This window comes from Glycine soja, chromosome 15 (assembly GCF_004193775.1).
Source record: "Glycine soja cultivar W05 chromosome 15, ASM419377v2, whole genome shotgun sequence".
Taxonomy (NCBI): Eukaryota; Viridiplantae; Streptophyta; class Magnoliopsida; order Fabales; family Fabaceae; genus Glycine; species Glycine soja.
The window spans coordinates 691,225-705,204 of record NC_041016.1 but is presented as its reverse complement, the minus strand read 5'-3'; the positions used below and the strand labels follow the sequence as shown (position 1 = coordinate 705,204).

The following is a 13,980-nucleotide window of genomic DNA, read 5'->3' as shown; positions in this document are numbered from 1 at the left end:
ATTACACGTATTTTTATTGGAGACTATAAATAATTATACTTGTAAATCTTTGTCCTTGTAATAGAAGTTTTTTTTCTTCTGAGTATTTAAACCTAATTATTACAAATCTAAATAATTAACCCTCACTCATCCTTTTTCTTCATACAATTGCTACTGTTGGGTGAAAATTCTTGCTCGTGACACAGGAGTATGCAACTTGTGCAATGGGTGTGTGAAGTTCGTTCGTGATAACGATCGAAATAAGTATATGATCTATCTCCTTTTAATTGTGGCAATTCCTCCTTTTGAAAATTGTCTCCTTTATTTGTATATTGAAGTTGTTTGTTGCAGCCCTGATAGAAAGATAATGAAATCTTTGCTTTGGATTAGAGAAAAAAGAAGTTGATCAGTTATTTCGTTTGTTTTATTGCTTTGTTGATGGTTGCTAGGACAATTAGATATGAATCTCTTCAGAGTGAAGCGGGTAAATTGTTACTCAGGAGATCAGGAAAAGCTCCTGATGATATCTCAAGTGTTGTACTTGTTGAAAAGGAAAGGTACGTATAGTATTTGTGAGGAAAGAATAAATTTATGATTGCAAATTATAAGAAAGAACAAGGTTTTAAAAAACGGTCGGTGAGGGTGATTTGGGCTGCAACATCAAGGTTTTTTTTATCTGTTCAAGATGGCAATGCGGCTGCAATTGGGACCGCATCGGCGGTATTTGTCTGTGATATAACAAATGTGACGAAATCACAACGCGACCGCAACCGATATTTAAAACCTTGAGAAAGAAGAATTATCGGTGAAACATACGACTTCTTGGTTGATTCTAGATCCTTCATAAAGTCAGAAGCCGTGCTGAAGATAATGGAATATATAGACTTACCCTTTCCACAGCTTGCAATTCTTCTTCAATTTGTGCCTCTGTAAGTATTATTTTTTCCACTTCCTTTGCTGGCTTTATCACGTTCTATTAATTGCTTAAGGGGAACAGGGTTGATGATATATATTATGGAAGACTGCAGGTTTATCAGAGATTTTGTTTATGACAATGTTGCAAACAATCGTTACCAAATTTTTGGTCGTTCAGAATCATGTGAAATATAGCATCATCCTGGCATGAGTACTGGAGATAACAGTAATGTGCTAAGTTCAAAAACTGGGGTTCTTTATAGTCGAAGTCATATCATGTTCTCAAATATTTTGAAGATTCTGTGTACTACTGTATAAGGGCTGTACCTTATCGTTTTATTTGATAGACTCATAGAAGCAGAGGACATCACCAAGTCATAATAATATTTTCTGTCCCAAATGATTTTGCAATTTCTATGCTTTCAGTAAACACTCCTAATTCCTTAACTTCATCAGGGAATCATTAAATAAGTTGTTTAACTGTATTTAACTTTTAACTGTTCTGGTTTAACAATTTCTCTGTATGTTGTTAGTATTTTGTTTGCGGGGGATCAAACCCATGACCTTTCCTTCCCTCCCTTCTATTACCATTGCGCCAACCTTATAACTCCTTGTTGAAAAATATAATATGGTCATGTTGGAGAGAGAAAGACACATTTTTTTATCAAATTTAGTTAGTTGATTCGACAACCAATCATGGTGGGTCTTTGTTTGGTAAAAATTGTGTCTTTGTTTGAGACAAATTCAGTTTTTCTGCTTCAACAAAGAAATAAATTAAAACAAAGCCCCAACTCTCCTTCCTAGTAGAAGAACTATTAGTTCCACAGCAAAAAAATGAAAAACTGTTTATTGGGGATGGATCTAGTTGTAATGAGATCCTCAAATCTTCACAATACTTTCTTTATACAAAAGCATGTTAAAATGTGGATTTTTACATCATGATGACATCTATTGGAATTCTGTCATCTTTTTTGCCAAGATACTAGCTACATTTTCCTCTTGAGATTGATTGTTGTACAGAAGTTTAAGCGCAAAGTTCATTAGAGTTGATTTAATAGTAATGACTGCACTTGAAAAAAAAAAGCAATGGACAAGACCCTTAAAATAAATCTTAAACTTTTAGGTACCTAAAAGAAGTTTAAAACCTGCAGTAAATTTGCTAGTTATGTAAGTACCAGAAAAGTACGCCAGTAAATTTCTGTGTTTCTGCTTTAACACAAATAAATTAAATCAAAGCCCCAGCTTTTCTTCCTTTTTATTGGATGAACTATTAGTTCCACCACAAAAAATGAAGAACTATCATTGTTGATGAATCTAGACATCTAGTTGTGATGAGATCTACATATAGCTGATTCTGGAACTAGAAAGCAGAACAGCTTTGAATACATGACGAGTAATACACTTTAACACTATTTTACATGGTCTGATAAATTAGGAGGTCAGTATTGAAGAATTTCTTATATTGATATAAGAAGCCAAAACAAAAAGATACATGTATAGCATGACATATCATCTCATGTACTACTAGATTTTGGCCTTTTCTTCTGCTGGATAGAGCACAAATTAATCATGTACATGGAAAGAAGAAAGAGTTTGAAGCCAGAATTCTGAGAAGCAATTGTAATCATGCAGATGTCTCAAAAGAAATTGAAGCGAAACCTTATTTATCTGATTCTGTATGACATATGTATTGCCTTATAGGCTTCTAAAAGGGAAGATTTTTAGTTTGTACATGTAAGCTTGAAGAACTGGCTGTGGAATTAAAACCCTTCATCGTGGATAACTCTCTAGGAAGGGAAAATTCTCCGGTGACTTTTCTATGTACAGCTTAGCTAGGCCATACGCATATCTGAAATATTAGTCATCGCATCAGGTTGGGGGATGTTATGCAAGGCATGAGAGACAATATAGTGATTTGTGACAATTGACAAGCAAGAAAATTCTAACTATTTATTTACCCGAGCAGTAAGATGATCACTGACATGATCAGGAAGAAATATTGATACCATTTGTACTTGGATTTACGCTTCACATCATATCCTGGAGGTATATATTTGCGATTTACGTATCCATATTGAGGACGCATTAAAAGAACAAAACCGAGGAAATATCCTGCCAAGAACCCTCCTACGTGAGCTGAATTGTCCACATGAGGTAGAAATCCAACAGCCAAATTTAGGCCAACAATGATCAATAGGCTTGTAAGAGCTGCACACTGAAGTAAGCATGGGTTAAAATTTGTCCTTACACGCACAAACACACTGTTTTCCAATATTGAGAGATGATATAAAGTACCTTATTTGCATAGATACTCCAGTTAGTCAGAAGCTCAGAAAGCATGGCTCCCAGAAGACCAAATAGCGCACCGGATGCGCCAACTGATACGGTATTAGCTTCAGATTCTTTCAAATGCAAAACAGACAACACACTTCCGCCAAAACCAGAAAGCACATATAACAATCCAATTTTCACTGCCAAATTCAAGAGATTAGAATTTAACTAAAGAAGATCATGCAGAGGTTCAATGTGCAAAAAATCAGTAGTATGCCTTACAAAATCCGAATTCCTTCTCAAGCCGAACGCCTATAAACAGAAGACTGAACATATTGGCTAGTAAATGCACGACTCCAGCGTGAAGAAACATACAGGAAAAAAAGCGCCATACTTCATTTTGGTCCACCACTAGGTCCTTTTCAAGGGCTCCTAACAGCCGCAGCCTACAGAAAGTTATACAATAGCCCCAAAAGATGAATGAACAAACCAAGGTGAAACTTGACATTGTTTTATTTTTCTTTCTTTGCAATGGATCATGCATGAATTGTAGGCATTTCCATTTCAAACCAGTTGTTAATAAGGGAGAGAGGACAGATAATAATCAATTAGGTTGCATCCTATTAATGAGAAAAATATTATTTCATGCATGCACATTGATCAATGGTAATGATGAATGTAAAAGTTTTTGGTGAGAGAGAGAGAGAGATTTTTTTTTTCTCACGTGCGGATGGCAGGGCCAAGGAGAGGGTTTTCCCTGAAAGGTTGGAAGGAGAACCTGCCGAGATATTGAGAGAAAAGGCAAACCTCTTCATCTAAGTAGGCAGGGCAATCATTTTCATACATGGTATACACGAACATTGCAATGGTGGCCAAAAAAATGAGTGGTACCAACCACGGGAACCACATGGAAGGCAGTGGCACATGGAAAGTAGGCGGCGGTGACGGGGGGTTGCGGGCCGCCTCAACGTCAGACAGGTGCGGCGGCTTCTTCCCCATGCGGTGACTCTATGGTTGTGATTGCAAGTTGCAACACAGACACACAAACAAACACAGAAATAGGTTGTTGTGTTGGCATGCAATTGCAATGGAACAGAACCAATCTTCCCTCCTTTGCGTTCGCTAGCCTAGCCTAGCCTAGCAGTTAAATTAGGAAACCCATTTTCCCCACTTATAGAATTTGTTACATTATATTGTACCATCAATTGCATAAAGTAATTAAAACTCTTCTATACCTCGACGTTTTTCTTTCTATTTGCATCTCAATATCTATTTCGGTATAGTAATTAGTTGGTTGCAAAATAAGGACAACTCAAAAGTAGGATGCCAATTGATTGGCGAAATAACTAGCGATACGTATCAGTTGACATATTTATATTTTCACAGAATTACTTGCAATGATATGGAATTGTCTAACTTGCCCAAATAAAAATTGGGGCTAAACAATATCATAGATGACTAATACAAATAAGAAAAGAGCATTTCACCAACCATCTAAAGTATGTAGAAAATTAAGCCAATAATCTTCTACGGGATTACTTAACGTTATTTTTACTTGGGGGTTAGTAAGACAACCCACGATAATATTGTCAAATACAACTCTATTTCTCCTAATAGTATTTATTTCAAAATACAGAACTTTTACACAGATTATTCAGTCCATAATCCAAAAAAAAAGAAAAAAGAAAATCCAACTAGCATATAATGTAGCTCTGAGGACAACAAATCAATTGTGGAAGAGCTACTTCAGCAAGCACTTTACGGATGGTTTGGTGTGGGTGGCTATTCCGTGTGCATTATGGCAATAGGAAAAAACCTTCTGCCCTGGAACTGCGGGAGTTATATAAACATGATCAAGCACAATGTTGGAGCAGCCTACATTTTGGTCACAGCTCAAATTGATTGCCTTGTCCGTCAATGATGTTCCAACAATTCCTTTATATGTTACATCACTTATCTTGATTGCTCGAGTCTAGTAATAATAATAGAAGAAAAATAACACAAAAAAGTTATTAGTCAAAGTTGTATAAATGTAATTTTTTGCGAGTAATATATTAAATTTATTATGAAAAATGGTGAAATTAGTAGGTTATGTTCTTGTGGTACCTGGTTTTGGCAGTCCGATCTATGAGGACAATAAAATTGGTCAATGATAATGGGGCTATTTGCTCGAACAAACCTAATATTTTCAAACGTGATCCTCCTAGCATATCCAGCTCCCCCCTAATGCAAAATAGAATAGAACAATTACATTTAACATAACAATTTGCACAACTCATATGTAACCAAAATTGCAAGCAAAATATCTTATATTAATAGACTTTTTAATAATCTAGTAACGTTGTTTTATTTGCTCAATTACCTGCCATGTCTTGATTCTTACTCCAGTTAATGTTTCGGTCAAAGTACAATTCTCCACATGCACGTCCTCTACAATGTCGGTATCTCCACGTGTTCCCAATGATCCAATGCTACACAAACGCAATTTCTTTCATCAGTGAAAAACTGTATTCCAGAAAGAAGGAACATGTTACGTACTGGGGAATCACACATATACCCCTAGTAATATCTAGAAAACATGTAAGGCGATTAAAAGTGAATAAATAAATAAAATTTTGACATGCATAATTGATAATTGGATTTGTAGGTTACAAAATTACATTTTTTTTTATAAAAAAGAAACACACTGAAGTTTGCATATATAGTTAAAAAAATTAATGAGGTGATACGTGACTGTCCCTAAGGAAAGTTAAAATCTAATAAAAATAACACAAATTTTGAGAACCAATATATTCTTTTAGACGCATTCCTTTCTATTGATTGCCTATAAAACAAAAACTCCTTCCTATGTAATAAAATTTATTAGAAATTATAAATTTATTAGAGTCTCAGTTATTATTTAATGAGATTCACCCATAATTTTATAATTTTTAATAAATTTTAATAAATACTAACAGAAGGTGTGTTAATAAAAATAAGCAAGAGAATACTCATTTTCTTTCTCATATTAATGTAAAGCAGAGCATTTTAGAAATCTAAACTCATTTTCATTGATTATATAGGAAGGAAATAGTTTTTTTTTTGTTTTTTTTTTTTGCACAGCATAGGAAGGAAATAGTGAACAAAGTCTGTGGTCTGTAGAAGCCAAGCTAGAGCAAATGGATATATTACCGAAGCACTAACTAACTAACCTGATACCATGGCCTGGACCACATGTTATACCAGTTATTTTGATCTTGGAGGATCCAGCACTAATAGCTATGCAATCATCACCTGCAGTTTAACCATGTAAATTTTGTTTAACTGACATAATCATGTTAGGAAACAATTAATAGAAATTGAAAGATTTTACCAAAACAAGCACTGATAGCCTGTGACGTTGTGACATGCAGATATTAAGTTAAATACCTGTTGCAATAAAAGAATTAAGTACTTGAATGCCTGTTGAGCCTGAAATATCAATGCCATCGGTGTTAGGGCTTGTTCCAGGAGCAATTAGACGGATGTTAGAGATTATGCCTTTGTTGCAGCTTGTTAGAGTCACGTGGCTTCTTGCGGGATTAATGCTTGTATATCCTTTCAGTTGAAGACGATTGCATCTATTGAAAGTTACTGCCTAAACATCCATAAAAAAGTTATAAATATAGTTCAATAATTTCCTAGATATGGTGCTGTTGTATATATTTAGTGTTTATGCTTATTAAATCTATATGATGAAAATATTTGAGAGAACAGTGTTGATTTTGCATATGTTTGGGTTAATTATATTACGTAAACTTGTTTATATATAATCAGCATTGATAGAATACAATCCATTGATAAGGTGTTTCAAGGAATATCTACGCTGTTAGATTAAGATTTAGTTATATCTCAAATGCGCCTTTTTGAAGATAAAAGTCTTTGGGGTTCAAACTTCCAAGTATAAAGTGATTCTAACTCAAGGGAAATGAAACTTGCCCACACTTTTTTATGTGTATAATAAATGTACTTTTTTTGAGAGAGAGACAATAAAATATTAGATTTTATATGAAAGATCCAATAAGAACATTTATTAAAGTTTTTAAAGCTTAAATTTATGAATTTTATCCACACTATAGGATTCAACCTTCTTCTTAGCTGATGTGAATTTCATTCACACTTATCCTCCAACCACAACATTGTCAAAAACTTAATTTACTAATTAAGTTATAAGTATATGCTTCAACAATAATTATAAGTTCTGTCTGACAAAATGAATTGAAGCACGTCTGTCTTTGGAATTTTGATTCGTTCATGGGTTCGTTGCATTTTCTATTCATGAAAAATCAATTAATTAGTGTGATGGTTATATATGTGCATCAAGAAATCACGACTAGTGAAATTTAATTTGGTAACAATTTGTCAACAATGCAGTCGACGAGTGTATGGATCAAGAGTTGTTACTTACTGTTGGTGGACGGCACGTTGCTCCCTGAAAAAGGAAAAAAAATCATAAAAATTTGGCCTATATTGTAAAATAATGTAGAACAATGAATTAATTAGTCAAAACAATAGAGAGAAAAAAAAAAAAACTAGAACATATTTACTTACGGGTTGTGGATTTCCTACGCAAGGCTGTTGCCACCAGGCAGAGCCTCGACCATCAATGGTCCCTTTTCCACTGATAGCTAAACCATTGACGAATGAAAAGCCAAGCCATGTGTTCGTGTGGAATCCAGAATATTCCGATTTTGTTTTAGGTGCAACAATGTTCCCTGAAAGCTGAGGTCCCACAAACATGTTCATTTTTCTACTATGAAACATGACTCAATATTCCAAATGTATAGAGTATCTCAATTTAATTAATTCCTAGGAGATATCAATTTTAGTCCCTTCTATTTTGTGGATCATCACTCATTTGGCTTAATCTATACACACTGTCAATGTACTTATATCAGATCCATTCTTCAACGCAGTTATCATGAAAGTTGGAGACAGTCAACCATTGATAAAGGTTGATGATGGTACATGGATATTATGTATTCCAAAATACTAAAAGAAAAATACCTGAATGTAGGTATAATTAGATTTGCATGGACCACTGAAGGTAGTAGGCTTCAGCAAGAATGTCCGTTTTGCTGGTATGATGAGGCGAGCTATATGTGACTTGCTCTGGCACGCGGCTTTCCACGCCTTCAGAAAGGCCTGTTGAATGTACAAAAGTTTAAGATTGTGTGTAAGGCACAGCACAGGCTTCAAAAAAACATTGGCATAAATGTGACATGGAACCGAGCAAATGAAAGAAATGATTCAAATTAATGTTATGTATGAAACACAATAGTTTTGTGGAAACTAAAATGGCGTGTGAGGTAATGATTATAATTTACTGGGGAATCATTGGTTTGTCCATTTCCAACTGCTCCATACTGCAACACATTGAAAGTAATTATTGTGCTGCTCAATCCGGGTGTAAGCACACTCAGAATCATTAACACAATGAAGAAAAACTCCTGCACAAAATTAACATTTTGCATGATATTAAGTCTTTATTAATAGGGAAAAATAGTAAGAACTTTATATAAACGAATCACGCATTATAAGAGAAGTCACTATAACACATAATACTGGCAATATTTATTGTGTTAAAGTTAATTATAGAAAGTGAATATGATAAAATGGGACACTGTCAGATTCTGACCATTATATCAAACTTTGCAGTGCTCTTGAGCAACATCAAAAGATTGACACCCTCAAAGTTTATGTTATATAGCATGTATGTACCCCCAATTTCTTCTTCTATATATAATGGCTACTCTATTTGGAAGCATATTTTAGACGTTAAATTATTGGCTTCTCTTTATTAATAAAATAAAACAACTACTTACGCTTCAAGTTTATAATTGTTAACAAGATTATAGTTTGGTTTGCTAATATTGGTTCAGTGCATCAATTATAATGGGGTTGCGGAAAATTAAACTGCACACAATCTAATTGGAAAACACATGGCTTATGGAGACTAAGACCTTGTTTTCGCCGTATGCACATGAAGCAAATGCACATCCCTACGCCTTCTTCTTCTGAACGTACATTATGCTTCTTCATTTACACTCAATACTCAATAGTAAACTTCAGTAAATAGATCAAAAGATTGCTAACTTTGGTTGAAAAAAAACCTCTACTTTGATTTCAAACCACGTTCTCTTTTCTTTCGATAGGAAAGTATAAAAATTTGGTCGGCTCTTCAACCAAAGATAGAAAACTACATCAGTGTAATAAAAAAATAATTAGCTGAAGAATATACTTTTGCTTGTACCATATTTCCAAGCTACGTTGTGCGTACAAATTGATTGTCCTTGCTTTCTTGTAAAATAAGATTAGTTTTTAAATTTTTTTTGGCTCTTCCTAGTTAGCAAATTGATTGGGCCAGAGGCATTTTGGTTTAAACTAGCTTGGGCTTTGTATTCTAATCTCCATTTTTGTTACGTTCATCCTCAACTTCTCCAATTATTTTTTTTATAACAAAAGTATACTTGACAGAAATACATTTTTGGTGTATATATATATTTTGACAAAATATATAATGGAAACACAAAGAAAATATGTTTCAAGACTCAATAAACATTTACAGAAAAACTTACAAATTACTCCCTAACAAAATCTTCATAAACCATAAAACCCACATTCTCGTGGGATATTTCCTTAACTGGTTCAACCCTTGTTGGTCACTTTGTCTCCAACCCTTGTTGGTCACTTTGTGCCAGTTCTTTATGATGAATTTACACATCCTAACATAACAGAAACCAATGTACTGACCACAACAGAAACATGCTTGCATCAAAGATATTTTTGTAAAAAAAAAATCCAAAAAAATGAAAGTGTGAAAACAACCAAGAAATATGATTTTTTATTTTATCTTCTCTTTAGTTCTTTAAATAATTTTATTAGAGAAGATAAGTTATATACTTACTATCATCCAATCATAAATTATTACATATGATAAACTCATGACTTTTATAATAATTACCTTATAAGTCTTACTAATAATTATTTATAATTAAATAATAGTATAAAATTGTTTTACACCATTAATACATAACCATAAAACTCATTTGATTAGTATTCCAGTAGCATAGCTTTTTGCTGTCTAACAAGGGCTTTTGGTTGAGGTTGAGGCCGATTAAGTTGGGATGAATTTATTTTATCCACATTAGTGTCAACAAGTTACAAAAACTATTGCATCCTGTCTACTATGATTTGTTTCTTGACTTATGCTTCCTACAAGGCTGCAAGTTCAAGCTAAATCACAAGCTTACTGAGCTTCCACACACGCTGCCACAAAGATCATTCCATAACCTTCAATAGATAGGGAAAACAGAAAATCCATATTGAAGGCTAGAATATGCGGGGTCCAATATTCAAGTAATGATTATTCCATGATTAACCACCTTTGCTAAACTTACCAAAGATATAATAAGTCGATCAGCTCCCACTCCCAGTATACATGGCTGAAACAATGTGTCAATTGAACTAAGCCGTAAGAGAATGTGATGCTCATTTTCTTACCTGATGGTAGACACACGTGGAACTTGGAAGTTGTCAGCAGGGGTGGAAATGAGCTCAGTCAAGCCAAGTTTTATCAGGTTTGAGTTCGGCGTGAGTTGAATACGTAAAGTTTGAGCTTGACTCATTACATAGGCTTTTTTTTAAAGGCTTGGCTCGACTTACATAAAAGTCTGGCTTGGCCCACGAACCTATTTAAAAACTTGCTTAAAGACGTATTTGATTAATTAATTATTTTAAAACCTAGTGAAATATTAACTAAAAAAAGAAACTTATAAAATTTTGTATAAGTAATGTACAAATCCAAAAATAATTGATAAACAAAATCATATTGAATTCAAGTTGTTAAAGCACAAAGTATATCAAAAGAAAATAAAAAGAGCATAATATTAAAAAATGTATGGATTAGAGATGATTTACACTAATATAGCCAAGCAAAAATATTTAAATTGTGTGAAAATGTCTTTACAAAGGTGAAAACGAATATAGCCTCAAAGAGAGCTGTGCTTGATCCTCAAGAGAAAACAATCCTAGAGACTTAGTCTTCCATTAATCAGTAGAAATGAAACTGTAGATTGAAGCCAAAACGAAATTGCAGAAAACGAATTTTATTCTACGTGAACAGTATGCATGAACAGTAATGAAAACTGGAATCCTAAAATTCTAAAATTATTCTCCTCTCCAGAAAAAAAAACTCCCTAAACTAAAATCTTGGTGCTGTTATGTAGGTCCTCAGCCCCAAAATTTACAAATCTATTTTAAGTTCAAGCTCATAAACGGAATAAAATAAAATCTGGATAAGATAAGATAAGATTGGATGAAATAAAATCTAGACGAAATAAAATCTGGATGAAATAAAATCTAGATGGAATAAAATCTGTATAAGATAAGATTTGATAAAATAAAGTTATTATTATTATTATTATTAGTTAAACAGACCGACTTGTCAAGCTTAACAAACTTTTTCTATGGTTTGGGCTTGGTCTTTTTATCTAAAAAGACTTTTTAAAAAGTTTGAGTTTGACCTTTATAGTAAAGAAGCCAAGCCGAGCCTTACATGGATCGAGTCAAAGATCCTTAACAAGCTACTCAACTCATTTTCACCCCTAGTTGTTACCACTTCATTTCAGTAGGACCATATGCAATTAAGAATTCGACGATATTTTGCTTATTGAAGCATTTTGTCAAACATAAGATGGACAGGTCCCAATGCCAGCATGTGAAACGAAAACACTTTCACCATATCCTCAAATAATATGAGAAATGAATGGGTGCCGACCCTAATTAAGTTTCTCATCAAGAACCCATCAATTCAAAAAAGAAATGGAGTTTGGTTTCACCTAAATAAAAATCAACTTTCCAACGAAGAACCCATGATGCAAACCAACTAACATTTCGAGTAAGGCATGTTCTTGTTTATGACAAACAACTAAAATTACTCATGTTCCACTTTTTAATCTTCCTCGATTCATAGAAAGAGGAGGAGCTCATGCCAATTAAAAGAAACAAGCCATGTATAAAAAAGTGTCTCGAATTAAATATCACATGGTAACTTGATACATTAAAGAAGGTCCACTACAATAGATAGCAGGGTTCATATTTGGACTTGTACTTGTTTTATTGTAGTAATTTGTGATGAGAACTGAGAAGGGTACACACTACTCTAGCCTCTACTGTGCGGCAGTACCGGAGGGTAAATAACCGCGACAATAGTCAAAGCCATACCAAATATCATTAGGTATGTAAGTGTTGTAGTAAAATGTAACAGGTTGGTAGTAATAGCTGTATACGGTCACTTTCTCTGGCATCCAACCGTCGTATCCACTCCGGTATAGATACAGATAACATGTCTGGTACGTACATGGACCGTATATCTCAAATGTATCCGTAGAGCACCGCTCGAATGTACCTGAACCAGGATCATCCAGTCTTGGAACATAAACCTGCATTCATTCATTAATTGACACTTTGTAGTTGAAATTTTAAGAAACAGATCGATCTAAGCTAGCTGGGAATTGAACCTGATAGCCATAAGCATCACCAAATGCAAGACCGATGTAATCTCTGGTGTAGGAGGGAGAACTGCAGCTTGTTTTTATGCTCACCGTGTAACTACAGGAACTACCATCATTCTGTAAAAGGCATGATTTAATTTCACATGCAATAAAAAGATCTGAAAAATGCTAGCTTCAGTTCAAAATTGAAATCCAAGTACCCTTTTATCTTTGATCTATCTATGTTCCTTTAGTTAAAGCAGTTAGTTAATATATAACAGTATTAGACTATATATTCGTAACTAAACTAAACTTTATAGGAGGATGATTTATGATATTTTGAACAAGGGTATTCCACTATTTGGGATATTTAATTGTAAAAGTAAAGAAACTTTGTTACCTGTGGCTTGGTTTGGTTGAGCTTGAAAAATTCGTTGGGTTGGGGTTGAGTGACTATGGAGGTTGCTGCTTGTGATGAGAAGGTGACAGCAATGATGCATAGCGTGAGGATTAAAATTAGAGCTTTCATGGCTTAATCCTTCTTCACTTTGCAACCTTGTTGTGTTGTGTCTGTGTTTGAGGGGAGAGAACGAGGAACACCTCTGTCTTGGACAGCTTTTATTATCACACCCGGACAAAGGGTAGGTCGTGCTTTTAAGTTCTATAATTAATTGGATTAGTACATTATTTAATGTTTATGTTTAACAGATCTTTTTTCTAACTGTATTGTAATGACAATTATAGCTACATTAACTGTATGTCTATAATTTTTCATAATTTAAGTAATTACAAGGTCATAAATTAAAAATATGAGTGAAATGATCAATTACTGAATTAATTAAGGGAAATATTTGGCATCAAAGGCTTCCTTATGATAAACATTACAACTTGTCATCTCCATATTTGATTTGAATACTTTTAGACCACAACTATACTTTCAAGGAGGAAATCTTCCTCAAATAGGGAATATTCACAAGATAATGAGGTTATTTCTTTCCTTTTTTTTTTATACAAGATCTAAATTTGATATCTTCATTAAAAGAAAATTAAATATGTATCACTTAAGTTAATCATATGTTTGTATTTGGGTTTTTTTTTTAATTTTTAAATTAATTATATATTAATAAATACAACATAAACTAATTACTATAAACTAATTTAAGCACATTTACTTATTCAAAAATTGCAATTGACTTTTAACTACTTAATAACTAGGAATGTAATAAACCAAAACATTTTATTAGGTCATATTTATTTATTAAATAAGTTAGTTTAATTTTTTTACATGCTTTTTAAGTAAAAG

The 13,980-nt window shown here is 33.5% G+C and overlaps 4 protein-coding genes across 4 annotated transcripts; 1 reads left to right on the top strand and 3 right to left on the bottom strand.

Annotated features, from left to right (window-relative positions):
* Positions 1 to 115: 115 nt before the first annotated feature.
* Positions 116 to 1,305, top strand: LOC114388025 (DCC family protein At1g52590, chloroplastic-like; the record flags this gene model as incomplete). Its single annotated transcript, XM_028348365.1, has 4 exons — positions 116 to 243; positions 429 to 536; positions 816 to 908; positions 1,008 to 1,305. Coding segments are annotated over 4 exons (411 nt in total), but the record flags the coding sequence as incomplete, so codon positions are not given.
* Positions 1,306 to 2,110: 805 nt separating this feature from the next.
* Positions 2,111 to 4,307, bottom strand: LOC114386390 (RHOMBOID-like protein 5). The gene is made up of 5 exons (XM_028346392.1): positions 3,890 to 4,307; positions 3,448 to 3,611; positions 3,190 to 3,365; positions 2,853 to 3,109; positions 2,111 to 2,743 (listed from the first exon to the last, which is right to left on the bottom strand). The coding sequence occupies exons 1-5, from the start codon at positions 4,162 to 4,164 to the stop codon at positions 2,665 to 2,667; spliced, it is 951 nt and encodes a 316-aa protein (XP_028202193.1). The 5' UTR covers positions 4,165 to 4,307; the 3' UTR covers positions 2,111 to 2,664.
* Positions 4,308 to 4,573: 266 nt separating this feature from the next.
* Positions 4,574 to 8,934, bottom strand: LOC114387435 (probable polygalacturonase At1g80170). The gene is made up of 10 exons (XM_028347623.1): positions 8,822 to 8,934; positions 8,511 to 8,633; positions 8,191 to 8,328; positions 7,735 to 7,905; positions 7,592 to 7,615; positions 6,574 to 6,781; positions 6,357 to 6,438; positions 5,528 to 5,636; positions 5,272 to 5,388; positions 4,574 to 5,137 (listed from the first exon to the last, which is right to left on the bottom strand). Exons 1-10 carry the CDS (start codon positions 8,894 to 8,896, stop codon positions 4,907 to 4,909), a joined length of 1,278 nt encoding a protein of 425 aa, XP_028203424.1. The 5' UTR covers positions 8,897 to 8,934; the 3' UTR covers positions 4,574 to 4,906.
* Positions 8,935 to 12,179: 3,245 nt separating this feature from the next.
* On the bottom strand, positions 12,180 to 13,311 carry LOC114386694 (embryo-specific protein ATS3B-like). The gene is made up of 3 exons (XM_028346732.1): positions 13,078 to 13,311; positions 12,705 to 12,815; positions 12,180 to 12,626 (listed from the first exon to the last, which is right to left on the bottom strand). The coding sequence occupies exons 1-3, from the start codon at positions 13,204 to 13,206 to the stop codon at positions 12,354 to 12,356; spliced, it is 513 nt and encodes a 170-aa protein (XP_028202533.1). The 5' UTR covers positions 13,207 to 13,311; the 3' UTR covers positions 12,180 to 12,353.
* Positions 13,312 to 13,980: the final 669 nt, after the last annotated feature.

Coding starts and splice junctions, on each gene's coding strand:
- LOC114386390 (XM_028346392.1), bottom strand. CDS start 4,164: ATGGGGAAGAAGCCGCCGCACCTGTCTGACGTTGAGGCGGCCCGCAAC. Junction 3,612..3,889: donor CTTGGCCCTGCCATCCGCAC/GTGAGAAAAAAA, acceptor AACTTTCTGTAG/GCTGCGGCTGTTAGGAGCCC. Junction 3,366..3,447: donor TGAGAAGGAATTCGGATTTT/GTAAGGCATACT, acceptor TGAATTTGGCAG/TGAAAATTGGATTGTTATAT.
- LOC114387435 (XM_028347623.1), bottom strand. CDS start 8,896: ATGCTATATAACATAAACTTTGAGGGTGTCAATCTTTTGATGTTGCTC. Junction 8,634..8,821: donor CTGCAAAGTTTGATATAATG/GTCAGAATCTGA, acceptor AATTTTGTGCAG/GAGTTTTTCTTCATTGTGTT. Junction 5,389..5,527: donor TAAGAATCAAGACATGGCAG/GTAATTGAGCAA, acceptor ATTTTGCATTAG/GGGGGAGCTGGATATGCTAG.
- LOC114386694 (XM_028346732.1), bottom strand. CDS start 13,206: ATGAAAGCTCTAATTTTAATCCTCACGCTATGCATCATTGCTGTCACC. Junction 12,816..13,077: donor TCAACCAAACCAAGCCACAG/GTAACAAAGTTT, acceptor TGCCTTTTACAG/AATGATGGTAGTTCCTGTAG. Junction 12,627..12,704: donor GTGATGCTTATGGCTATCAG/GTTCAATTCCCA, acceptor GAATGAATGCAG/GTTTATGTTCCAAGACTGGA.